This window comes from Pipra filicauda, unplaced genomic scaffold, assembly GCF_003945595.2.
Source record: "Pipra filicauda isolate LSUMZ 115617 unplaced genomic scaffold, ASM394559v2 scaffold112_size3218982_pilon, whole genome shotgun sequence".
Taxonomy (NCBI): Eukaryota; Metazoa; Chordata; class Aves; order Passeriformes; family Pipridae; genus Pipra; species Pipra filicauda.
In genome coordinates this window covers 1,369,791-1,396,127 of record NW_024103574.1, presented here as the reverse complement: position 1 = coordinate 1,396,127, position 26,337 = coordinate 1,369,791, and the positions used below count along the sequence as shown (strand labels likewise).

The 26,337-nt window shown below is 37.9% G+C and overlaps 1 protein-coding gene and 1 long non-coding RNA gene across 10 annotated transcripts in view; one reads left to right on the top strand and one right to left on the bottom strand.

Moving 5' to 3' along the window:
* Positions 1-26,293, top strand: part of LOC113983896 — a 44,714-nt gene extending 18,421 nt beyond the window's left edge. The window contains exons 3-5 of the long non-coding RNA XR_003539273.2: positions 11,429-11,518; positions 20,192-20,296; positions 25,904-26,293. This is a non-coding gene — a long non-coding RNA (uncharacterized LOC113983896). The remainder of the gene's footprint in view (positions 1-11,428; positions 11,519-20,191; positions 20,297-25,903) is intronic.
* Positions 5,370-26,337, bottom strand: part of BRDT (bromodomain testis associated) — a 51,083-nt gene continuing 30,115 nt past the window's right edge. For 8 of the 9 annotated variants that reach the window (XM_027713322.2, XM_027713336.2, XM_027713331.2 and 5 more), the window contains 18 exons: positions 24,151-24,288; positions 23,002-23,131; positions 22,023-22,195; positions 20,524-20,895; positions 19,352-19,480; positions 18,999-19,187; positions 17,659-17,846; positions 17,292-17,584; positions 17,094-17,204; positions 15,419-15,541; positions 14,475-14,542; positions 13,128-13,320; positions 12,303-12,415; positions 11,179-11,320; positions 9,364-9,437; positions 7,908-8,107; positions 6,305-6,467; positions 5,370-5,578 (listed from right to left, as the gene is read on the bottom strand). In XM_027713322.2, the coding sequence (XP_027569123.1) occupies positions 5,510-5,578; positions 6,305-6,467; positions 7,908-8,107; positions 9,364-9,437; positions 11,179-11,320; positions 12,303-12,415; positions 13,128-13,320; positions 14,475-14,542; positions 15,419-15,541; positions 17,094-17,204; positions 17,292-17,584; positions 17,659-17,846; positions 18,999-19,187; positions 19,352-19,480; positions 20,524-20,895; positions 22,023-22,195; positions 23,002-23,131; positions 24,151-24,288 (2,868 nt within the window). In that variant the 3' untranslated portion in view covers positions 5,370-5,509. The remainder of the gene's footprint in view (positions 5,579-6,304; positions 6,468-7,907; positions 8,108-9,363; positions 9,438-11,178; positions 11,321-12,302; positions 12,416-13,127; positions 13,321-14,474; positions 14,543-15,418; positions 15,542-17,093; positions 17,205-17,291; positions 17,585-17,658; positions 17,847-18,998; positions 19,188-19,351; positions 19,481-20,523; positions 20,896-22,022; positions 22,196-23,001; positions 23,132-24,150; positions 24,289-26,337) is intronic. The other variant, XM_027713403.2, reaches the window with a different exon arrangement.

Genomic DNA, 26,337 nt, shown 5'->3' with positions numbered 1-26,337 from the left:
GTATTTCTCGGTGAAACGGGGAGAAGCCGTCTCTGGGGCCGCGGGGCGCGGCTGTGTCACCTGCGCGCTCCGCCAGAGCCGCCAGACACCGGGACGCGCTCGGAATGTCACTGGGAGCAGCGCGGCCGGGGCCGGCGGGCCAGCCCCGCCACCCGGCCTGCCCCGGGCCCGGCGGCGATCGCGCTGCACGCTCCGAACACGTCCTTGACTGTCCGTACCTTATTTACGTGCCAGAGGTGGACAGGTGTATGTGTGGGGCTGTGCCCTTCCACTGTAGTGTGTTTCAAGACTACATTCTTTCACTTCTGCCTCACTACTATACCCATTTAAAGGTGATTTTGTAAATGTATTACAATTTTAGTTATTATATGCTATTACTAATGAATATTTCTTAAAAATATATGAATTTTGGGCTCCAGCACCAAAATTTATATATATTTTTTAAATGTGACTTATTCTGTACTGAGATGTCAACCCCTCAAGGCTGATTTTAGAAGCTGAACAATCCTATGCCTGTCCATTAGTTGTAAATCACTACAAGTGCAAGCAAAGTAGTCACAGTCACATACGAGGCCACAGATGCCAGGGTAAGAAGAAAGGCTCCAGTCTATCTGGTATTAACCTACTGATATGCAGGATAAAGGGTAATTTAGAACCAGAATAGTTCATGTAATCCAAAATTGTAAGAAGAAGTATAACTATGCTGAACAATTGATTTTGCAGGTCATAAGAGTTCAGGTTATGAAAAATTACAGTTTATTAGCTCTGGGAAATAACAAAACGTGGACAAGGTATTTGCTAACTACAAGAAAATTGTAGTCAAGAATTGAGCTTGCATGTCAAATCCTGTCAAGTCCTGATCCAACTCACTGCACAGCCTGCTCATCTTTACTCCTGGATCTCAACCCGTTGCTTCTAGAGGATATGGACAAGGTTTGGGGAGGCCACATGAGGGTCACAGCTAATACGTAGGCTTATGTGCAGCTGCTTCCCTTTTGAGGGGTGGGGTTGCTAAATGTTACTTGAGTTTGATGAAAACCAAAATTTGTTCTTGATCCAGGTGAATCTGTAGGATTAGAATCTAACTTCCAAGAAATATTTTTGCTCTGTCCAGCAGTGCAAGTAGAAGCTGGTACAAAGACATCATCCATCTGTTAACTCTAAGATATGTAATTCAGTGGGCTATTTTTTAAAAAATTAGATAAGCATGTATGCAGGCAGAATATATATAGTTTTTCACTATGCATGGAACACAGCTTGTAGACGACTTTTGTCTGTAACATACCAAATGCTTTCTCCTACTTGTTCTAAATTCAGACTTACAAATATAGGCACTGATGTTGAATCCTAGTCCCGCTGAAGGCAGTGACAGAATTAATTCTGGTTTCAACAAGTTCAAGATTTTTCTTTTTTTAAAAAAATGAAATAAAGCAGCAGAAGAGAATGTTATAAAGAATGGCCCATTAGTGCATTTTCATGCATTTAAAAGTTTAAGCAAGATACAAAATCATTATCTGAATTTATTTTCGGCTACTAAATGTAACATTTTCAAGTAACTGTAAAAATCTACCAAGCTTTTTCTTATCAATAACACAGATTAAATACCAGCAACTCACATCAGCTGCCAATGTTGAATAGCACTGTTCACGATCCCTACTCATTGTCTAAGTACAAGCCCTTACAAACTTAAGGGCAGGAGCTTTATCAGGCTAATGGGGAAAAAGGTGCAGGGCTGTTTAAGGCTCCTTCATTCTCTTGGGCAAGAAGAGAAGGAACATCAGAAGCAGATGATTCAGTTAAGTCACCGAGCTCTGCAGACTGCAGTAGGATTACATGAATCATGCCTACCGAGCCTGAGCTTTCCGTTCAAACTCGGATTACTCACACCGCCAACCCCAGGATTAGCATAGGGCTAATTCTTCATGCATCGGACTTTGTGCTAATGACCTTTCTTGTAGGGAAGAAGCCTTTGCAACTTCTCAATATCAGACTAAGCTGCAGCAGAATTTCCCTGAAGTGCACCTCAGTAAACCAGTGACCCAGTTAGATAAATTAGGAAGTTTGACAGGAGCAAAACAACCAATGTTGTTTATATCACAGTAGCCATCTCATTTCTTAATAAGCCAGTAATCAGAATGAATTACTAGAAAACATTTCTTAAGAAAAAGTGGAAAACTGAGATTGGAAATTGTGGAGTTGACCACAATGTTCCCCTTGCCTCTAAAGAAAGGTTGATGAAAGTCCAGTGATAGGTTGGGCACAGCAATCACAAAATGATAGTAGTCATCTGCAGTACGAGAAGAGTGAAACTTTGGAACCATGATGTGCCTTATTATTGTATGCAGGTATTTGGCCAAGCTATGCAGTATTCCTTGTACAAAGAAAGAAGCAGAGCCAATTTTTTCACAGGACTAGAACTAAGTCTGTTTTTATTTTATACATCACTAACTACCTAGGTAGTTTCATGTCAAACTTCTAAATTACACAAACCTTTTTCCCATGGAGTTTTGCTATGTCATCTTCAGGTACTGGATATGGATCCACTATCAGGGCTGGGAAGCAGGTAGTGCTGGGGACCTCACAGTTCTGAGCGGTCTTTGCACAAGGAAATATCTGCACATCCTAGCTCAGCACTTCTGGGCACCTCCACCTCTGCTTCCTTAGCTGTCCTGTTTTCCAAGGAAGCCCTAGAATTCTTCTTTTATTGAGGAATACTTCCTTTGTACTCTAGGACCATACTGTCTGCATACGTGTGGCAAACCTGTTTGTACAAGGCGAATACCTTCCACACATTTTCCAGCATTTTGCAGAAGAAAGCCTGGAATTTTCTATATATCTCATATGAATAAGAAAAATTAAGAACCCAAACAATTATTTTTCTGTCTTCCTTATATTTTGATTTTCTCATCTTCTGCCCTAAATTATTGTTCTAATGGGTGCCAAGCCAAATCAACCCCAAGGCAGATGGTCTTACGTGCTTTGACAGTGTGCTTTGCCCTCCATAAAGTGCCATCTGCCTGCTTATCTTTTGTCAGCTCAACTAATACCGTTTCTCTGAGAGACAAAAGAGGACAAGTTTGCACATCACTGGTTCTGCCTCTGCCTCCAGCCTGGCCAACTCATAGTTGATACTAAGAAATTTAACATATTCCATTTGTTAGTGACAGAGGAACTTCTTAAAGCTAATGACTATCTTCCCTTTCATTTACATGTAGATACAATCTACTAGCATAGACAGTATACAAGTGACACATTAATGGAGCTGTTTTTTACAAATGGTCAAGGTAAATGAACAGTGTAACAGAACTTAATACACATTTTAACTGTTAGGTAACTAACAGTTCATTTAAACAGCTTGTTTGCAGAGGGTATCTACAGAAGTGGTAGTCCTGCTTCCTCGAGTGTGGTCATGGCTTTGGGCAAACAATCATTATAGGCTTGGTACTCACATTTGGAGGCCAACTCCCTTTCCTCTAAAGTCAGCTTTCTGTCTGAAGATAGGAACTGATTATCCTCTCCGAGTAACTTGTAGGTTGCAAATAAAGGGTTTATCAGATTAGCATTAGCAGCACTGACATTGTGACTTCAAGCCATCACAACAATATAGAGTCACGGAAGCTGGAATTAGTTTTTGAAGGGGAAAAAGTACCAGTTCAATACTGTTAGCAAAGCCCGTATAGTTATATAGATTAGATGAAATGCAGAGAAGGAGTTCTTGCCCTTGCCTCTGTCACCTCCTATTTCGAAAGCAAGAGATCTTGAGCTTGCATTAACCCAGTCAGAAAGTATATCCAGGTGACAGCAAGGTAGAGTGTCCTGAATGTGAACTGCAGTATTTTATTGCAGGACAAATAGCTATTAATAACATATAAAATACAAATGAAGGCAGATCTTTTGACAGGCAGGTAACTTTTGATGTAGATATGAAACAAGACATCCTAACAGCACTAGTTTACATTACAAGACATCTTCCATCACAAATCCTTGTCCTAGCCAAGTCCTCAAATCTCTCAAAAGCATATATTTGAGAGTGCCTCCAGGCCAGGCTCATGTGAGAGGAGATCCCTAGACATTTCAGGGGGTTATGCCCCAATACACATATATGTAGTCATATACACTCTTTGTGCTGTTGAATGAAATAATACCATTCCAGCTGTGGCAGAAGTTGAAGATCCAGAACAAAAGTTATTGTAGGATAGATATATTGAAGCCAGCACTATCTCATCAGCCTGCTACCTGAAAGACCAGGCTGCTATTTTTAGGCATGCTTTAGCTGGCATCTATGAATTTAGAAGCAACTTATTGTCTTTCTCTGAAAATTCAGTTATTTGTAGAAAGTTTTTTCCACTTACTCTACTGAGTTGGGTTGTCTGTGGCAGAACCCCACGACAACTGGTATTGTTACCTTCGCTTTCAACTTTCATCCAGGAACTTGACAGATCAGAGTTCTCCGTAGTGATAGAGAGTTTTGAGTGGGAGGTTCATTGAGATCAGTAGTCTCCAAAATGGAGTGTAGGAAGAAAATATGTAATACAATTTTTTAAAATAATAAAATAAAATGAAAACTAAACAAAAGTAAATAAATAGTATTACAAATAAAAAGGGAAATTAAAAAATTATAATGTAAAAATATACTAGTACAGTAGAACAAGTATATAATTTATAAATTAATAAATTGGGGTCCATGCTTAAAATTTTTAAATGATGGGGTATGTGATGAAAAACGTTTGGAGTTCGCTGAACCGGATTATCTCAAGGGGGCCCCTTCCACCCAACATTTCTGTATTACGCACTGTGTTTTGGTATTAAGTCTATAAACCAATGTTTTATTACTCCCATCCTTAATTTGACACAGCTATATATAATCGACAAGAATGTAGAGTTTTTACATTCTGGTTTCTGCTTCAGACAAGTAGTCCAACATTAATAAAATCTTGCATTAATCAGAAAATCTTTCAAAACTGGAGCCAGTTGTTTTAGATAACTTCTTCCTGTGAAGAACCAGAACTATGTGGTAGACATGTCTGCACCCTTAGCCGAATGTTATGTTAAGATAAAATACATTAAACACATCTGGGCCTGAAAAGAAATGCAATTACACAGGATTTACTGCTCAAATTACAGCATTCATGGAAACTTTATTTATGATTACAAATACTGTTATGCACCCTTTAGAGACCTATTGTACAGGTCTTTTTATCACAGCCCAGATTCTGTGCAAGTGTGTCAAAGTAAAGTGATTGTTTTAATAGCATACATACACAACGTACAAAACTGTAAACAAAAGAACAGCTGCATTCCAGTGTGTATCAGACTGCATTCCATGGTATAAACGAGCCGCGGAAAAAAAAGTCTTTTGGCACTTCAGGTGTTAATGAACAAGCTTTTAATACAAAGTATTTTAGAGAAGCTTACATACTATTTAAAGTGGTCTTATAAGATCCTAACTAGTACAAAACTATGCTGCTTGCAGCAGTTTTGAAGTTAAGTTCTATATTAACTACAGCTTTCACTGAAGATATTCTTCGAAAGATGCCATAATATCTCTCTGCAGATTCACATCAATTAGCCAAGCCATCTGCAAGAAAGCAAGTTAGTGTCTTTTCATAGCAATCAGACGTTAATGAATACTATGGTGGTAAAATATTTAATAAGGATTTAAGAAAAAACTATAAGGCATCTTCTAAAAAAATGTATGCCTTCTCTGTTATTACAAGTTTGAGTATGCCTGCTGTTGAAGTCCTCTCATGAATTAAGAAATGTTTATTCTAAAAAAGGTAGCAATTAAAAAGCAGTCATTACCTACACCAATAAATAGAGTTAGTTTTAAAAAGGCTCAGGTTTGATATTTCAGATCAGAACAGTATGACTAGCACTTTTGTTGACATGGAACATGTTAAAGAGGATAGACAGCTTGCAAGACTCAAGGTTTGAAACTATTTAGAAGGTCTATATAATATTTTATATATATTATATAAATATATAAATATTATAAATATATATTTTAATATAAAATATGTCTATCTAGAAGGCATAATTAATATTTTATTATTTACAATTTTAGTTTACCACACAATTTTTCTAAGCTTATAGGAGTAACAGGATCAAGCAGATAGCTTTTCATAGTACATCACTTGAAAACATACTTTGAGTTTCCTGTTTCATTTTCTGGACTAATTCTTCAGGTAGTGTAGTTCTGTTGTTTTCAATTATTCAGATCCTTTGAAGTTAGGACCTGACTTAATATTTATTTATTCTCTACTTGAGTTGAAAAAAAATCAGGTAGCAAGAGTCAGCAACTTACTGCTTCTTTCCTCCTGCGTTCTTGTTCCATTTTTCTAGCCAAGTTACGGTCTTGATCAAGAACATGTTGTTGAGCTTCGGGCAGTTGTTTGTTCTTATGCATTTCTTTTTCAAGCTCACAGTCTGTTGCAGCCATGGCATCCAATCCTGTGCTTTCATGGCCCCTTTAAAGACATGAAAAGAAATCAGTGGAGGATAAAAATTGTCCTTTTTCTTCATAAGAACATTTTGCACCTGATAGAATTCTGCAAATAATTTAAATCAGTGCATAGCGCTCAAGCCGTGATTCTGTTCCACATGTTGTTTCATGGTAATTTCCCTTCATAAGATGTATGTGCCTGCAGTTGTTGGGCTGTAGTAGGTTCAGGTTTCCTGTGTCCCATTTCCAATCTCTATGCATGTGGGATTTATAGGCACGCTACACAAAACCTACATACACTGTCTTTGAAATTCTCAGTTCTCTGTTACTTTCTTGGCCCATAATGTTTTTCTTCTACCTTCTTCCTCCTCAACTAGTTATTTGAGGTATATTTCACTAACTTCAGGCAAACACCTGTAATGTCTTGTTCCATAGAGCTACATGCCTGGTTTTCTCTTCAGAGACACCAGCTGAAGGTGCCTGGACTGCACTGTATGTTGTAAACCAGGAGTGTACTCTTAAGCCTCTCAAATGCTCTGACTTGAGATAATAAGATATTAAATATTAAAATAGTACACTCCAAAAAATTAACCTGTTCTAATACAGCCAGCAATGGGCAGGAGTAGGAGAATTTAGGAACCAGTTCAGACTTATCTTTCACAGGGTCAAATAGACAAGAAAAAAAATCAATACTACTGAAGAGGGAACTATTACAGAGCTTCCAAAAGGTGGCAAACAAAATTCAGGATATTATTTCAAAGCAGTAATTAGTAGGCTGTCGCTTATCCCACTCAGCATAACCATATACCTCAGACTGGGATACACAAATGGGCACTCCCTAAAAGAGGGACTACAAACAGCTAGGGAAGAATACTACAGCAGGGGCTTATGTAATATGCTTCTCTACAGCAATGCAAAGAACTCTGCTGCCAAAAGTGGTGTGCACTGGAACCCCTTTAGCCATGTTAACACCATGTTCTTGAAGACTAGATTATCCTATATCCCATTAGGACAGCAGTAAGATGAGAATATTCCTGGCTACAGGTATAGGAGAAATAATATATTGAGGACAAATATGAATTCTGGTCATGACCAGAGGAATTGAGTGTTCTAGGGGACAAAAAACCTCCCATCCTAACACCCAAACAAAACCCAAACAATTTCTCCACCCCCCCCCCCCCCCCCCCCCTCCCCCCGAAATCCAAAACCAAAACAGAAATCAAACTAACAACAACAATGAAAAAAGACAGTCCCAAGAAGTTTATTTAACTGCTGAAATAATACTAATTTGATGGGAAAAAGCTGCTTTTTGCATTTTGGATGTGCTGTTGTGCTTGGAGTGGTACAGCTCCATGACTTCGTCTGATATGTGGCCATTACCTAACCCAAAACACTCGTTTTAATAACTAACCCACCCAGTACCATACGAGCACAAAACAGAATAATATTTAAATGTGTTACAAACCTTTTTTTTCCCTGTGGAATGTTTTGCAGTTCCATCTCAGATTGCACCAGAGGCCTTTTTACCTCTGGCACTTGCCCACTCTTCTTTAACACTGCTTCTCTGAACTGTTTGAAGCTCTCAGCAGATGCTTTTATTGGAGCTGGAAGCTTCATTGTTTTACACAGGTTTATCCAGGAATCTATATTCTTAAATCCTGTATCCTGAAGTTATTAGAAAAAGGAAAACACAGCAGAAGCAAAAATATGGTACAACTACTAACATCCATTACCTGCTCAGTTCTTACATTAGCAAAAAATTTTTTGACTAGCTCTATTTGGAAATATCTACAACAAAATAGCCTTCCTTTGGTAGGACATTAGTGCTAATATAACAGCCTGAACAGGCTTAGATATATTTTCTCATCCACTCTGAGATTCTTTAGCAATATGCTAAAAATTGTTAGTATTTATATCTATTCTTACATTTCAAGTCTACCTCTCTTTTTTCATTTCAGAAAACAGGAATTCACAAGGCTGAGTTTACACAAGGTCCGTTGACAATGTTTTAATACAGAAAACATCCACCTACTCTCTATATGTAATCCTTACATAGCAATAGTTTTGCATTAGGCTTGTGGGTTTTGTTTGTTTTAAATACCCATGTTACCCCATTTCCCCTGTGGCATTTTCTTCACAGCAGAAAACAGCATAAAAGCAGTATTATTAAGAAATCCTGCTTCTAGCAGAAGGTCATGTGTTTATGAAGGAAATACATATTTTTGGAATTGAATTCAATATGTTAGTTAATAGCTCTCTGAAAGCTAAGTGCCTAAAGAAAAATTCTAGAAACATTTTAGCTCAATAGATTATAGAGAAAACTTTTTAGGTCCATTAGCTAAAATGATCTATTATTAGTAATTTTGATTTAATGTTTTCAAATAGCTAATTACCAGAGAAGAATTTAACAGATAAGAAAATTTCTCTGTTCTTCCACTTAAGATAAACAAATATTTCTTAGCATACAGTTTAAGTTAACTTTTATAAATACATTTAGTCATTAGAAGTGCTTTGTCTTATTTCAGAACAGGTTTTTCAATAGTACCCAAGACTATATTCCACACTACTCCTATTTTTGTTGCCAGATCAGCAAGGGAAAGCACACTAATAACTTGGATATAAGAACTAGATAATATTAAAACTAAATGAAACAAGCCATATTTTTATATGACAACATGGATATGTTATTTTATATATGTCTCATGTACCTTCTGAAATGCCCAGAGTCTATAGATTTGTTTGGTTTTAGCACTAAAAATCAGATAAATCTGTACAGATTATAACAGTGCCTGAGACATATCATACACTAAATATTCTAATTGTAAAAGAACAGATTTTTAGAGAAGATCCTAAGTCAGGAAGTTACTCAACCTAGTAAGTAAACTCACCCTCCTCTCAAATAGAACTTGATCAACACTTACCTTTTTTGGAAGAAGTTCAGATTTTGGCTCTAGTATGTTTTTATCATTAGGTTTATCGTCAGGTGTATAATGACCTGATGGAAGAATAAAAAGGCTTTTCACTCATGTTGATTTTATGGATATATTTCCCTCAAAATTAAATGATAAAACTTCAGTCATTCCAGGAATGACTTATAAACTTACACTGCAGTTTACTATTATTTGGTTCAGAATGACAGAAATTCTCCCAAACATTTCCTAAGATTAAGTTGAACTGGATCACTTCTCTCCACTTTTGGGCAGGGAAAGGGATAGTTAGCTCAGCTATAGATGAGAAATTAACTCCTGGTTGATTCTAGGAAAGGTCCCAGTGGAACACCCAATAAGTTTGATCAGGAAGTCTCAACGCAGCACTTTGCCACTTACCTCCTCCCCTTTTCCTCCCAACTCTCTTTCCCTTTGATTCCAGTATTATTTAAGGGTACCTCATTCATTATGTAAACTCATTTTGCCTAAAGCTCTCAACCCTATTTACTTTTTTGGTTTTTTTAAACAAAGCAAATAGGTCAGCCAGCAAAGGCTAGTCATCACATTTCCAGGAGCCTAGAGGATGTACAAAGGCTCCATGCTGTTACCTCTTTATTATTTGAGGGGAAAAAAACCTAAACACTTTTTCAAACCAGATATAAACACCACGGATATTTTATGTCATTCAGCAATGACCCTCTACTGCAGTTTGAGATGTTTCAGTAATTACGTAAATGCTTAATAAGAAACTTAAGGTAACATGTTGGCATATTTTTATTATGCGAAGGAGAAGTCTCTGGATGCTTGGATCCAGAATTCTAAAGGCAAAGTATCAAACCCTCACTCAGTTTGTCATAAATGGTGTTTTCAGAAAGACCTCACAGCCTCAAAACTTTTTAATTGAAAATGATTAACTAAAGCCACAGACCAAGTAGAGCTGCTGCAAGTTCGAACAAAGTGAGGGGCAGTACATGCATGCATTGGTGTGTCAAGACCATGAAAAGGCTGAAGAGAACACCACGGAAAATTAAATTTCCAGTTTTAGAACTGCTTTAATACAATTCAAATAACTCTTTAATTTTTGCCAAAGAATAATGCTAGTTAATCAGTGAGCAGACTGTGCCTTTTAATTCATCATTTTCAGAAGCTTGTTCTGTCCCCTGTCTAAACCTATAGAAGTAGGCTGGAGGGACAAGGGGTAAAGGAGGAACCAAAACAATCGTGTCTGGTAACACTGGACGCGTAGCAGGGATATTCAGTTCAATTCTTTAGTTTGAAAGATGTATGAAGTATAGAATGCAGCTTTCAGAGGGCCTATGTTCTTGTAATAATTGCAAGTTTGTTTCATGGTGGAAGTCTGTTTGACATTAATTTACTGTCAGACCCTTGTCACCAAAAGCCAGAGATAATTCAAAATACTCAATGAAGCTCCAGCAGAAGATATTTTAAAGTCCAGTGAAGTTCAACAGATTGAAGCATCAGTTCTCAGACTTCCTTCTTTTAGTACTATCCATACTACTAAATTCCTACATCAAAAAGTAATTTGCTTTATACATTTTAACAGAGAACAAGAACCAAACATCCATTTAACTTTTTTTTTTAAAGCAGCAAATCAAAAAGAAAGAGCAAGGGAAAACATCACTCCCTCCATTATTCTGGATAATTACAGGTTGTAATTTGTTTGTACAGATTGTACAAACTGATTAATGTACAAGTTCTCAGCATTTTATTTCTTTAAACTAGGTTCATATACATTTGTAACTTTGCACTCTTCATATCAATTACTGTTTTTATTATGACGCTACATACTTTGTTTTTGACTTAAGGATATTGAATCAGCAGTTCTCACATTGGCCTTGTTTTGAAGTTTATTTGATTTGTCTAGATGTCTTGTTTGCTCAGCTTGTTTACTCCAGTCAGCGCTGTCAACCTGGGAGATTGTGTTGGATACCTAGAAGAGAAGCTAGACTTCAAAATATGTTCTTCAAAATGTGTCTTTAGCATATGTGGATTCTTATTATACAGCATCAGGATTAAAGGTATTTTTTCCTCTGTGCAGTAATCCCTTGAACTGAGGAAGGTGTTGCAGAAACCTGAGTCATAATATACACTTCTTGCTATCTTGGACAGTGGACGCCAATGGGAAAGGGTGAGCTGCTTTTCTTCCTTACTTACAGGATACATTCTTGTGCTCCTAAATTCAAGAGGTGTTTTCTATTAATTTCTGAAAACAAAAGCTAGTACAGCCTCGCCAAAGCAGGTAAATTTTCAGCCATGTTAAGAAAGACCATTAAACACCTTAAGATGGAACAGATCATGCTGCAGTAACATTGATAACTCCCTTTGTTACACAGAGGCCCTTCTAGCCAGGATACTCTCCAAGAACATATTGAGATAGAAATTAGCAGTGACTAAATATTTCACAACCTCATCTGAAAGCCCCAGTTTCCATAGCTTTAGGAAAAGGAATAAAAAGCAACACACTTTTCCAGTATAGCCTCTAGAGCTTTCACAGTATTACCGAGTTTGTGAAATTGATATTTCTAGAAAAACATCTATTATAAGCTGCCTGTCTGTTTTGTGAAGCTGTAGGTTTACAGGGTGGACTTTTAGCCTGTAAGCATGCAAGGGTTACTTAAGTCCAAGCTCAAGCCCTAAAAAGAAATAAAATAAGCTTTATAGTACACCATAAACTTGATTGGCCAAACTTTCCTTTTGCGTTGCAGCCAACAGGCAATGAAGTAAGACCCTGTTAAAGGATCAGAATCACTTTGTTAGTAGAGTTTTAGAAAACTTTTGTTCTAAACCTGAAATGGCCTTCGTCACATCACATTCAAGCCTGAAGTACTATATTATATCTTATTTAAAGGAGTAAAAACATGCTTTAAAGACATTATTTGAAATGAATTCATTGGAGAGAAGCACATATTCACCTCTGGAAGAGCACGTCTGGACTGAGTGACAAAAGACTGATTTGTCTTTGGAGTAGTCTGAGGAGTTTGCTGGTCTGGAGCATCATACGGAACACAAACAGCTGAGATTACACCTGAGAAAGAAGTAGAGTATGATTTTCCCCTATCATACAAAGTGCAGTCCTACATCTCAAAATTAGGTCACTGTTTAGATCTGTGGATTAACTTAGTATGAAGATATGTATGCTAGCTGCACAATTTAAGAGTTATTTTTAATCAGATTTTAATTGATTTCTCAGTTAATCAGCTACTAGCTCAAGCTGTCTTTTACCAAAACCTCAGAAGTGTCTGATGTTATTAGACCTTTTGAAATGAGGGAGGGAAAAGCAAAGCTCCTTGGATCAAGTTCCTAAGCAACTTCATGTATTTGATATGTCTAGACAACAGTAATCAATTTAGAGGACCTATGGCACCAAGTCTTAAATTCAGCTAATAGGCATTTCAGACCTGACCTTGAGTAGTGGTGATGGGTTTAAGCATCTAATTCCTGCCTTAAGGTGTTCAGCACTTCCTGTAACTCTGGGTTCATTAAGGTATCCTTTTCCATCTGAACACCTCCTCCTGTTTGAATACTACTCTGTCCCACCACAATCTGAAACTCTAGCCAATCCTCAGTGCTGCCATGCTTTAATTTACATCATGCTCTTTGCAATCCGTACCCTGCAAGAATTTTTTCTCATATCCATTTGATAGCCTCCAAAATTCCAAGAGAAACTTATTGGGCATTACAAGCATCCTGGCACCCATTTTTCCCTCGGCAGTCAAATATAGCCATAAAGGTGTTACCTGAGGGAGAGAAGGCATTTTGTTCTGGTGGCTTAAGTGATCTATTCTGTAAAGGCTGGAGCCTCTGCTGTACATTGGGAGGTGGCTGCTGCAGATCAGATGATCCATGATTTTGCAAGCTACTAGTAACATATGAGTGCTGTGCTTGCAGAACAGCATTGCAGGATGTCCTCTGTAAACAAAGTGGTATTCTCTATAAAGAGGTTATGGTAGTTAATACAGCCAAATCTTCTTAATAGTGTTTTGATTCCCTTTCCCCACCACTGCTCCCATTTCCACTGTTTATCAGATTCAGTAGTCCTTGTATTGTGATACTTATCCAGCATTTTTTTTAAGAGTTTAGATGACAGAGACATGAGGTAAAATGCACTTACTATCTTGGTTGACAGATACAGAAAACCCCTAAAAACAAAACGTAATGTGAGGATTTGAAGTGTGATGTTTGTTGTTACTCAGAAAGTCAGTTAGGGGCTGTTACAACTGACCAAGCTGAAGCTTATTTCTTGGATCCTGTTTTCTCAAGTTTATTGCTGTCATTCTGTCACTGCAGAGGCTGCTCTTCTTAAGCAAAAAAAGTGTGTTGCATAATTCCTCTTTTCAGTCTTTGCTTATGAAGATGTAGAAGGAGCAGCTGAATAATAAATTTGCAGCCTACTTTCCTGTACTTTAAGGGAAAGCAAACCTATTGCAAAAAGAATGAAGGCTTTGCCGTGATCTTGCTTTGAAATTCAAGGTCTGTCTTTGGCAGCTTGAAGGCAAATTGTAAAAGGCAGTTAACCCTGACAAGAAATAACACCCAATGTATATACAGGAATAGAGCAGTTCAATGTAAGAGGCATTAAAAATTATTTCTGGATAAAACTGCTGATGGCTATAATACCATAGTAATAAGCAATATTAAAGTATCCTGAAAATAAGTGATATATTGTACAATTTATTTATTTTCAGATGTAGAAGTGAGGTTGTTCATAAAGAAAAAACATTTAAGTGAGGCTTGCACTGTTTATTGGCTCATGGATACTCAAAGATCAATTTGGAGAGGATTTGACTTTTTTAGGGGTGTGTGGGCAGCATTCTCCCTCTCTCCTTCACCCTACACACAATGACCACAAGGATTATAAAAGGTAAAACCCTCAGGAGTTCTCCCATGACATCAGTTTATATACAGATGCATAAAACTACTTTAAAAAACCAGCAGATTTGACATCTTCATATAACTCAGTCCTACAGAACAAATAACATTCAAGCCATATTCATTATTTCCTGATAAAGTTGTGTAATTTCCAATACTATTGTATGTTAAATTTGTTTAGGGCAAAAATATTACCTCCATTCCAGTCAGTTTACCTTAGACTTTTCCATAGAAGTTGGACAGTTCTGCCTGGCTCCAATTTGTTTTGAACAGGTTTCTGTAGCTGTAAATACAGTGAGATGGGCAGAAAGAGGAGGATGGAAAAAACCAAATCAGTCATTCACATACTTTACATTATTCACATATACAAGCTGTGAGTTACAGCTGTACCCAGAGAGCCAAACCTCACAGTGAAAGGAACATTCTTATCTTGAATACTTAGCTTGATGCGTTTAGAGAACTTCTCCCAGGTATAAAAACACCACAAAGATTCCTGTGGGTTTAAGGTCTTCACTGCCATTGACTTCACTGTATTTGCTTCCTCACACTACAGAGGGTTGAGCATTCATCTCACCTTATACCTCGCACAGATATCTACATTGTAGACCTCCAGTTTGGCAGATCTATCTGTCCTAGAAAACTAAAGAGAGTTTTGTATACAAACTTGAGACAGCTAAGCACCAGGGTGGACTTTGGCTCTACAGTCAGTGCTGTAGGCATTTGTGTTTCTCAGCTTAGGGACTAAGTCTTACCCTAGGGTAAGGCATCCTTTATGCTGCAGACCAGAAGATGAAAGTAAAGTGAATCACACTTTCAAAACCAAATCAAAACTACAAGAGTAAGCTATAGCCCAATGGTCAAGTGTCCAGGCTGGATACCCAGACCTTTTGCTAGCTTATTTTGGTCTCTGAAGATTTTAACTGGTAAGTTGAATGGATGTTGTAGTGGGGTTTGTTTGTTTTGTCCTTGGTTTTTGTTTTGTTTTTACCTAGAAACTCAGTATTAAGACACTGATTTAACAGCACTGCAATTGAGCCTTCAAAACAGAGCAAACCTACAAGGATAACTAAAATCCTTGTGGATTTTAGCATGTGGAACAGTAAAAGCTAACCGAGAGGGCAGATGTTTTGCCTACGAACACAAAAGTAAGCTTTCTAACCTGATTCGGAGTCACTGCTATCTGAGGAGCTAGAACCACTGCTAGTGCTGCTGCCAGAATCCGAGGAGCTGCTGCTGTCACTCAGTCTGCTTGGTCCAGTACTGGACTCAGTGTTGTTTTCAACTGCGGGAGAGAAAGAGAGAATTCAGAACAACCGGCAGTGGAGCATTCTTCATAGACGAGACTGGGATCAACCTTGTTAGGTCTATTCTCCCATGTAACAGTTCATCTTATTCCACTTCCTCGTCCACTGTCCATTTAGCAGTAGACTTGAGAAAAAAAGGGCTCCCTCTACAGAGGAGAGGAGGGGGATTTCCCAGCAGCATTCCCAGTTGAATGACTGAAATATCCAGGGAGGAGCTGTAGTCACATGACTTACAATCCTCAAGTAAATTAAAACTATACAACACAATTCAAGCAATTTTCCCCCATAAGATTTCCTGCTGTTAAGTGACTGTTTATGTGCTTGTTGCTGCTGCTAGACTTGCATGCTGAGGTCTTTATCTACAGTCAATTCTTCTTTCTCAAGCCATGTGTACTCCAAAATTGCCATCTATCGCCACCTCCCCACCATCTGACTATTTAGCATCTGCAGGGTTGATTTAACTCAGCTTATAGGGACTTTGCAGTCAAAGCTTTTTCCAAGTTGTTGCTCTGATGGAAGCTTTGCAAATGAGAAGTTACATGGATGCCTGTCTCCCTGGACACGAGTCTTTGTTAAATGCCAGATTAAGCTCTTGTAAACAAGCTAGATGCCAGTTGTGAAGATTCCCTAGCCTGCCTCTTCCCTCTCCACACAACATATAGTTCCCAATTGTTTTCAGCTGCTTCTTCAGGCTTTTCTTTTTAGAGTGTTTTCAAGCCATTATGTATACTAGACTGGAAGACCTGACTGAGCTAATGCTAGAGCTGGATGCAAGCCTGTGTCTTGCAAGGACGCTTCCATCATTTCAGCTAACTGGTTTTACACAGGAGCTAAATAGATATCCAATAGAGGGCAATAATAGCGCTCAGTGGTTTAATGAGGAACAGCTTGACCTATAATAGTAGCATCAGCTGCATTGATCCATTCTCAGCCCCTGATGAGAACCACCAGTAAGTGTACAGTTCAAGTATGTACTAAATTTCTGGCTTTGATCTTGAAATTCATTATTACCTGAAAAACTGAATTGATTCTCCTAGGATACTTCCTTAAGTCTAAGGTAACACAGACACCTGTCACTGACACAGAAATTTTGCTAGTGTGACAGCTAGTGAGACTGCCACCTAACAAGCATGACTAGAGCTGGTTATTCTTGAGTCCCTAAACTATAGAAAGTGAATTATGAACAAAGAGACTGTGACTCTCCCCACTCCCCACCATGTTTTCATACATCAGCATAAAGGAGTTGTTCAGTGTTGCTTAAGTTCTGAAGCCATTCCCACCTTTACCTGTAATGAACTATTAGGTGCAATAATAAGGAAGATGCTTTAGACAGGACAAGTAACTGGCCAAATTTGCTGCTGTGACTCCAGCTCACTCAACATAGGAAGAATCTTAAGACTAGCAATGGGAAGTTTAAGACCCCAGCTATTCTGAGGAGAAAGTCCCCAGCTGCATAAAAGCACTTAAGCTCAAGGGAAGAATTTCATTTTAAGCTATTTCTATTCCAAATGAGTAAAAGAGCCACATTACACTTGATGTTCTTCTTTGGGTTTAGTTGACCATTGACATCCAGTAGTCTCTTCTCTAACTCTTGTTTCCTCTCAGAATTAAGTTGTTCTTTTGACTTCGTTGGTTTTTTAACTGCATGGGAAACAGAAGTTAACATGGAAGCAAACAAGAAAACAAATCTAGTGGGGTTTTTTTTTAAGCATCATTTCTACTACATACCCTGCTGCTTTCTTTGTCTCTTCCTCAAGCAAGTTGCCACATATTTCTCTAGTTCTCTGAGTGTTGAAGCATTTAAAGTTTCAAAGTCTATTTCTATCTCATCAGGGTTGGAGTTCCTCAGTGCAGGTTCTCTTGACTGTATTATATGGACTACTTTCCCAAGCTTATCTCCAGGGAGTTTATTTATGTCCAAACTCAACTGTCGTTTTTCATCATAATTCATGGGCTTGGCAGCATCTTCATCTTCTGATTTATGTGCCAACAAGACCTGCTGCATGGTTTTTTTTGATTGACTGCAGGAAAAAAATATACTGCAGTAACAACAGTTTGAAACAATTAGACACCCACACAAATCCCTCACACTTACATGTTTAAAGAGAGTTTTTTCTTTGATTTCTTCTTGTGTTGCAGATTTTTCTTCTTTTGAATCAAGCTTTTTATTTTAGCTTTTTCCTTGTTCTTTCTTTTCTCACTTTTAGCCTTTCCTTTTTTGTTTTCTGGTCTAGATAAACATGCTTTGGTCAAAACCCACAACTGCTGGTGAAGAGCTTTAAGCTATCAAAAGAAAGAAAAAAAAAAGCTGATAATCTTGGGCAACGTAGAAGGAACAATAAACTGGTCATAAATATCACAAGATATTTGTGGCAGCTGAGTGATATTAATAGAATATCTGCTTTCCAAATGAGATTTATTTTCCAAACATCTTACTATATTGTAGCTTAGTCAGACTATCCACCTAGAAGATATAGGGCTACTTATTTTATGCAGACAGTTCTAGCAGTGTGTGTTTTCTAATATTCTGTCAAGAGTGAAAAAAGAGAAAAAGAAAAAAAAAACCACTCTAGGAGCTTCCAGCATCCTCTCTTTAATTTCAAGCACTTATTAGGCTAGTGAGACTGGGCTCATGCATCCTAGTTTGCAATATAAGATGGCTAGTTAGGACATACCAGGAATTTCGGAGAAAAACTTAACACAACTTTGTTTAAGTCTCAGGATTTGGAAGATGGTCAGGTGATGAGAATTAGAATTCAGACATACTGAACTACTGTAGCAAAGACTGGCTTGTATACTTGCTTATCCTCCTGCCTACACTCATAAATTGATGATTTATCTGCTCATTTGACAAGTACTGAAAACTGTTCCTTATTTGACAAGCAGAACAAATGCTAATTTCCCCCAGAGTTTTCAGATACAGAAGCAACAGGTTAAAAGATTATGTTCAAGCAGAAACAAGACCCATTCCACACTTAATATGAAGCATGGCTTTGCTTCACTGGTTAGCATGAAGTTCCTTCTGTTCTCTCATACTGAGCTTTCTGAAGTAGAAAAAAATGGCTTGCTTTTGTGTGGCTCAAGAGGGACAGAGGGTAAGAACAGAGCTCTTCAGCCATATGAAAGAAATGCCCCTATTGGAAGAATATGCCACTAAGCTAAGTGTGGAGTGTCTGCAGGCTCTCATCATACCACAGGAACAGTTTCATTTTTTAAAAGTTTGAGAGTCATCTGAAGAAGTGGTAGGCAAGAGTAGTAGAACCCACTTTGTATTTGCTGAGGCACTATTCTTAACTTTTGATGGTGCTTCCAAAGAGGAAATAAGTTACTAGAATCTCTTAAAACTGATTTTTGGTGCTAAGCCTCAGAATGGACAAATCAAAGTGGCAGCGTCAGAGAGATCTTAAGTCATGCACATGAAGTATTAATGCTCACTTGCTCCTGAAGCTTTGCAAGGTGCACTCTTTTTTCCTCTTCAGAGTCTTCAGATGATTTTTCTTCTGAAGAGTCATCATTACTACTTTCACTGGAATAAGCTTCTTTCATTTCTCTCACAGGCTGTGGCAGATGAGCACTTGCAACAGGTTCATCAGGAATTTTGGCGAAGTGCATTTCAAAAACATCCTGAAGAGTTAGGTTTGGGAACAGCGTACTTTTCAGATTTCTAAAAGCATTATGAAGTTACTACTTGTGCATAGCAACACAGTCGTTCAATAACATTAGTAGACTCTACATCAGGGCATGAAATGACCTACTCTTTTTCAAGTCTGACTTAAGAGAGAACTCACCTGAAGTTTTCTTGCCATGGCAACTATTTCATGATCTGGAGAATTATGTTTGTAGCAGCTCATGAACATTAATCTAACATCTGTAGCAAATTCTTGTATATCACTATATTCAAAGTTATCCATTTTCTTCTAGAGGAAAAGAAGAATAATGCATGTTTAGTAGAGAGCATTACCATGAACTGGCACAAAAAGAGGAGGGTACAAGAATTTTGACACACAGATTCAGGTTCAGCTTGTATCAAGACAGTAAATATTGTAAAAAAAAAGTTATGCGAAGACCTGCTTCTCACTTTAACATTGTCCCTTTAACAAAGACTTTTTTTCCTCTTTTAAACAGATTTATTAATTGTAATTGCTGGAAGGACTTTCTAGTACTAGTTTCAGCACTAGGTTAAGACAACAATATTTGAGTGACTTTATTTGATTATGTCCTCAGCACCCGTTTTTGATTCTAAACATGATGTTTACACAAAGCTTGTTCCATAATAGCTAGAGTTCTAAGGGGCTAGAAATTGGGAAATAACCTTTATGTTGTGCAAGCCAGTTTTCAAGGTAATTCAGTAAACGATTTAAATTCAACCTCCTCTCCCCTCCCCTCCCCCCCCCCAAAAAAAAAGAGAAAGTGGAGCTTAACTGGGCTATACTTTAACCCCATAGATATATGCCCAGTGTTCACAGAACACTGTCCACATATCTCCATCTAGAAGGGTCACTTTTCACAAAAAAGGTGAAAAGTGTCACATAAATATCCAGTGTTGAGGTTTCACGGCACTTCACCAAGGATATTGAGATTCAGAGAGAAACAGAAGTTGACATAAAGAATTGCATTTTGTTTTACAGGGCATTAACAACACCACTGTATGTACAAACAGAGATATTTAACATGCAGCCTGCTTGGAAGGGCTTCATAATTCCCCTCACTCCTTATATTAACTTGTTCACTGGGTAAGTAAATTAGCCATTATGTGCATAGTCACAAGACTTAAACTTTCTTCAGTGACCTGTGGCTAAGTTTGAGACACGTAAGTATCTGGATTCTGTGCCCATTTTTTCTTTCAAAGGAGAAGCAGCTTTCATGACACCTTTTCAGCTAACACATCTAAAATCTTGTAATTGCACAAGTTATTCAAGCAAGCACACAAACAGTCTAATTTCCTCAGAAACACACTTACTTTAATGGTTCTTAGGTCTGTAGGACATTTGGCAATGCCTTGGTTCTCACCAGTGGAGAAAGATGCCCCATCTACAGGTTTTAAGAAAGGCCACGCATATGCTGCATGTTTCTTTGAAAACATTTCTTTAAGTATTGCATTACAATGTTTTAATTTTTCTGACAACTGAATCTTTTTAATAATTCCAGGTGACTGTTGAGAATGTGGCAAGGATCTCTTCAGAAGCTTATTTGTTACCATATGTTCATTTTCACCTCTGCCTGCTTTAACAGCTTTTCTTTCATTAAACATGGTAGAAAATTCACCACTTGCTGTGACTATTGAAGTAGTAGGAGTTGTAGTGTCAGCCTTCCTTTTCACACCTTTTTTTGCCTAGGAAAAGAAAAAATATACAGTTGTCCAGAGCAGTAATAGAATGGTCAGTTTTCAGACTATACACACACACAAAAAGAATAATCTAAAAAATGTCAGAGCTTTGACAGCTGTTGAAGTCAGAGCAGAATGTGGCACTTCTACAAGTTTAGACTGAAAACCTACAAGTTATTACAAGATCAGCACACCAAGCTTAACCTTAGATTTAAAGGAAAGAATGGGATGTACTGCAGGTCAGGTTGTGGTCAGTTTTTAGCCATTCAAGAGGATTCCAGGAAGCAGGTAGGTTGTGAAGTTACCCACAAACTGACTGCAACACTGCAACTGACTGCTATTTATTTTAGGCCCGGTTGCGGGCTTTGTGTACAAGGTTTATCTTTATTTTTCTTTAACCTGGGTAGTATTTGGTTTGGAAGCAATACAATATGTGCTTTGTCATCGGTGTTCAGACTCTTCTGGAGTGAAGTGTATACACTGTAGGAGAGGCTGCCACAGGTGCCTATTCCTCTTTGCAACAGCAAAACAAAAACAAGTCAATACATGAGAGTTTTTCTGATGGAAGTGTCAGATGTTCACATTAAGATTGCAGTTAACAAGAACTTGCTTTTGTGAGCTACAGACATCTTCCAGACTAGTTACCCAATGTTCAAGCAAACATGCTATTTTTGGAGAATCAAGCGTTTGATTTACATTGAAAACATGAGAATTATTAAATAGAGCTTTATTTTAGTACTCAAACCATTATCCTCAAAGTAGCCACATTATTTCCTCAAGGAAAGAACAGTTTCCTGCATCAAGATCAAGCCTGCAGAAATATAGTAATACTCTTCAAAAATGACCACTTTAAAGTTCATTTTGCTTCTTTGAGAACAACATTTTAAAACTACATTTATAAGAAAAGATTTACCAAGCAGTCATCCCAATTTCTACTTAGTTTCTAGAATTAGTACTGGCCCAGTTATTTAGCAGAGACCTAGAAGATTTAATAGAGATTTTTTACTGTCTTCTATCACAATAGAAGTTTTGAAAAGATATTGCAATAAGCCTAGCTCCTTAGGTTTTGCTGTTAATGCCTGAAGGAGCCATTTCAATATCTTTCTTTCTGAAGGTTATTTGAGGAAACTTACTTTTGTTATAGGGACTGCAGCTGGCATTAAAGCAGTTGGCTGGGCTGCAGACAAAGGAGCCGGAGGAATCTGCTGTCGCTCTTGAGTCATCACTGGAGGCCGCTCACAACTTTCAGCTTGTGTCTGATTTGTGCTTTGTTCATTTGAAGTCCCAGGGATGGGCTGCTGTGTTTCTGGTTATTTTAATATAGGAAATTTTAAAAGTTAGGTCTTAAATGTTGCAGTTAATTTCTTTCATGGTCAAATTGAACAGTTGTCAGCAAAACCACTCTTCCACACACAAGTGGTACAAATAAATACAAACAAGAGCAGTTGTTACTTATAGCAACATTGATATCCTCATCAGCACCATTAGTGCCTCAGCTAGAATATTGTACCAAGTTCCACATTATTTGGCTTCAAGAAAGCTGTGGATTAACCTCAGACAAAAGATTAAAAAGGCATCACACTATATGCTGTATGTTGTAAAAACGTTCTTGCCAAGAAGAGAATCAAGTTCTTTTCTACAAACACGTTAAAGACCAGGCAGCAAAGGGTGCAAGCTGCATCACGAAGGTTCAAGGTTCCTAAGCATAGCTAATACCTGCATATATGGCTAAGCAGTATTACAGCCCTCCACCACTTATCTGAGAAGAGTTTAGACCAATGTTTTTCTGTATTTGCTTTGGCTGGTTAGATTACTAATGTGTTTTCCAGCTGTTATGCTGTTTAGTTCCCACAGATGTTTACACCTATTAGTTTATATAACACGACACTGAGCAGCCCTATGACATTTTCTGAAATGGAAGTCAGTTGCCTTTTTTAAAAGAATATAAATCTTCTAAAGCCTTACAGCAGTATTGTTACTTGTCTGATTGTTCTGGAAAGAGTAGAAAACACCCCGGCTGCTCAAGGGTTGAGTTGTGACAAAGAGGATTCCCTGTTTCCCGCTTTTGCTTGCTTGGTATTTTAACAATTCAGGATAAAACACAGGCCTTACCTTCTGGCTTCTTTCCTTTTTTTTTTCCTTTATTGAGACTCACTAGTGTTTCTTCTGGTGGCATTTGGGCTATTTTCCGCATAAAGACTTTTTCTAGTTCTTCAGCCATAAACACAATGTCATCACCTGGCTGCAAAATACAGTCAGTAACACTCAGGAAAGGAGAGACTGCAGTAGTGGGGGCTACCTCATAAAATAACCAGACTACAGGATCCTGCTCCAAGGATTGAAGAAAGCCACTAGTACCAGAGAGGTCTAGAAGTTCTTGCCATCCCTGCCCCCACAATTCACTTTAAAACAAATTACTTCACTATTGAAATACTTTTTCTCCCACTATCCCATTGCACAGTCCTTTTTTCCATCCCCATACCTCTACAGCAAAGGGAAAAGGGGACAGATCTTCAACTCCCTTATTTACTACTATGTCCTGAAGAAAGCTGTTGAAGCTCAAAGATACTGAGACACAGCCAACAAACATCCAAGCACAGGGAGATGCTCACACTTCATTAGGTTAAACTTATGGGAGGAAAAAAGCATGGCTCATGGTTGCTAGTGTTCAACTTGTACAGGAGTTACACAGCACTTGCAGATTGAGCTGCACAGCTATTTTTAATGGCCAGTCTTCGCGAGCGAAGATTTTGGGAAAGGTCATTAACCCTTCCAGCCTGCGCAGTGGATTTTTTTTTAGGTGAGACACAGCATGCGCTGAACTGAGCCTGGTGGTCTAGTGGTTAGAGTGCCTGACTCTCACCTCTGCGACCCGGGTTCGATTCCCGGCCCCCTGGGCAGGTGGAGCTCGTCAGCCTTGGTAGGCAATCCACCTAAGAGAAGGTCACTCTAAACAAACCTACATCCTGGGGACCTCACTGCCACTGTCCAAGCTTTGCTCGGCTGCACAGCTATAACCCAGAGATTTTGGAGGTGTAATCCTTGTACAACATTCAGTTGTTGCAACAGCAAGGGAGACTTTACTTACATGCCTTCAGTCAATCCTAGCAAAAAAGCCTCCTCTCCTTTCAGAGAAAATAGTTTAAAAAAAATCATGAAGACATTGACTTAGTGCAAGTTCTAATAACCATTTGCTTGTTTTAGACTTGTTTGGATTGTTCAATAGAATCAGTTACTGGTAAGAGGCTGTGTTTCACATACCTTGTTATACATGTAGCAATTCAAGAACATAGTTTTAAAGTCTTCAATGCATTCCGCAGCTTTTGTGTAGTAATTGTGTTCCAGACGCTTTTTTATGGTGCCTAAGTCCATAGGTTTCTTTATAATACTGTAATAATCCTGTGGTATTGAAAGAATAAGTCACCAAACAGGTACCTTAATATTAGGACTTGAAGATTTTTACACATTTAGCTATGAAAGTTGAATTTCAAGAGAGGAGAACTGCATTATGTTAGAAGCAATATTTTTGTAAAAGAAAACTTTCCCCTGTAGCCATAGGTACCAAAAAAGTGGTCAGGAACTCTTCACCTTATATTTCCTCCTTGTTCTTTCATATAACATACACTACTGAAAGCCCCAAAGAATATTTATTTCAATAGAATCCAGAGCTCTCCTGGTACTAATGCTTATGAAAAGTATACACACTTCTCATTTGTTATCTCAAAGCCATTTGCCTGAAGTAGCACTCTGGTTTACAGAACAGTGGAAAAAGAAGCCAAAGACAAACTTGGACAGAGACAAAGTCTCAGTCACTAACAAAAAAGCTGCCTAGTTTTCACAATTGCTGTCCAAATACTTTATTGCCTGTGTTATACTAGCTCTCCTCTCAGGGTTAGTCTAGTGAACATGTGGCAATGACTGAAAGGCAGCTGGAATGTGAACTATTGTGATTATTTTAGTAGCATGGCTAAAAGCTTGTGGGTAAGAACATGAGGCTAATTCCCTAATGGTGCATTTAAGAAACTGGAACAGAGATATCCCCACTAAGTTCACATACACTTTGTGTGAAGTTACTACTATTCCAAGCGTGTTCTAAAGCTGTCCTAACAATCTGTGTTAGTGAAATAAAAAAGCTAAATACATTATAGTGTAGACTATTGAATTTACCAAAACACCACCAAGAAAATTTTTAAATAATGCAGCTAATAATTATTGTCCATTCTACCATTAGAAGATTCTAGTATCTGGGGGAGAGAGGCAAATGGGGCAAATACCTTTATTGTCCTTGCCATGGAGCCAGACATTTGCTTGCTATTGTGCAATGGTTGAACTAACACATACTCCTAGAAGTCAAGAGGCTGCCTTAGAAATCCAGAGAGGCAGAACTGCTCTGAAGCCAGCTGCAAATGTTGCTACAGCTCTGATGGAATGACCCTTAATATTAACCTTAACTGACAGCTCCTTCCAAGAAGGAAAAAGGGTAAGAAAAGACACAAGAAGATAGTCACTTTGACTGTGCTTTTGTACAAAGTGACCAAATGAGTTTGTCACAAGAAAACAGCCATAGATACAGGCTTTTGTCTGCTCTGAACAGAACAAATGATTTTGTACAATTAGTCTTGGAAACATAAGAGAAGTAAATATGAATGCTTAAGCTAATGGAGAGGAAAAAAGAAAACAATCAAAGGAAACATGTCATGGTTTTATTTAACACCTTTCTACTTATCTACCAAGAGTGGTATCTTCCAGGTCATTGAAATACCATTGTGTCAATAACCTATGTTTTCATTTGACTGAAAAACATCCAGAACTGGAGTCTAAAGATACCTGAATTAAAACAATTTATCACAAGACATTATACACATGCACTTTATTACAATTAAGTTTTAACAAAAATAAAACCCACGCAGCAACACGGAACAAGAATTTACCATCATAACTATTTCCTAGAAGATGGTCTAGCACTGTGGTATTATAAGAATCATATCTCTTCTTTTCTTCCCTATTTTTACAGGGACATTTAATTCTTCTAGAAACTTCAGAGCAAGATGATTTGAAATTAACAAATACTGCAAGTGTAATGACTTCTATGCATCAAAATGGATCCAGATTTGCCTATTTACTTCAGGGTCAGTCAGATCTGTTTTCCCATCATAACGTATTTGACATTGAGGCTGCCTCATATTAAAAATAAAAAACTCAAAGGCAAAAGAAAATACTCACCATATTCATTGTTAATAAATGTCTAAACCAGAAGACAACAAGACAAATAATGCCAATATCCAGAAACTCTAAGAGGCTTATCTAAGCATTATTATTATCCCTTCAAAATACAGATATTCTAGCCTCAATACAGAACACAAATTAGAAAAAAATGCAGCATTTCTCTACAAATAAAACAGTTTTCTTGTAGACAGCAGTTCAAATGCAAAAGTAGTCTTCCATAAC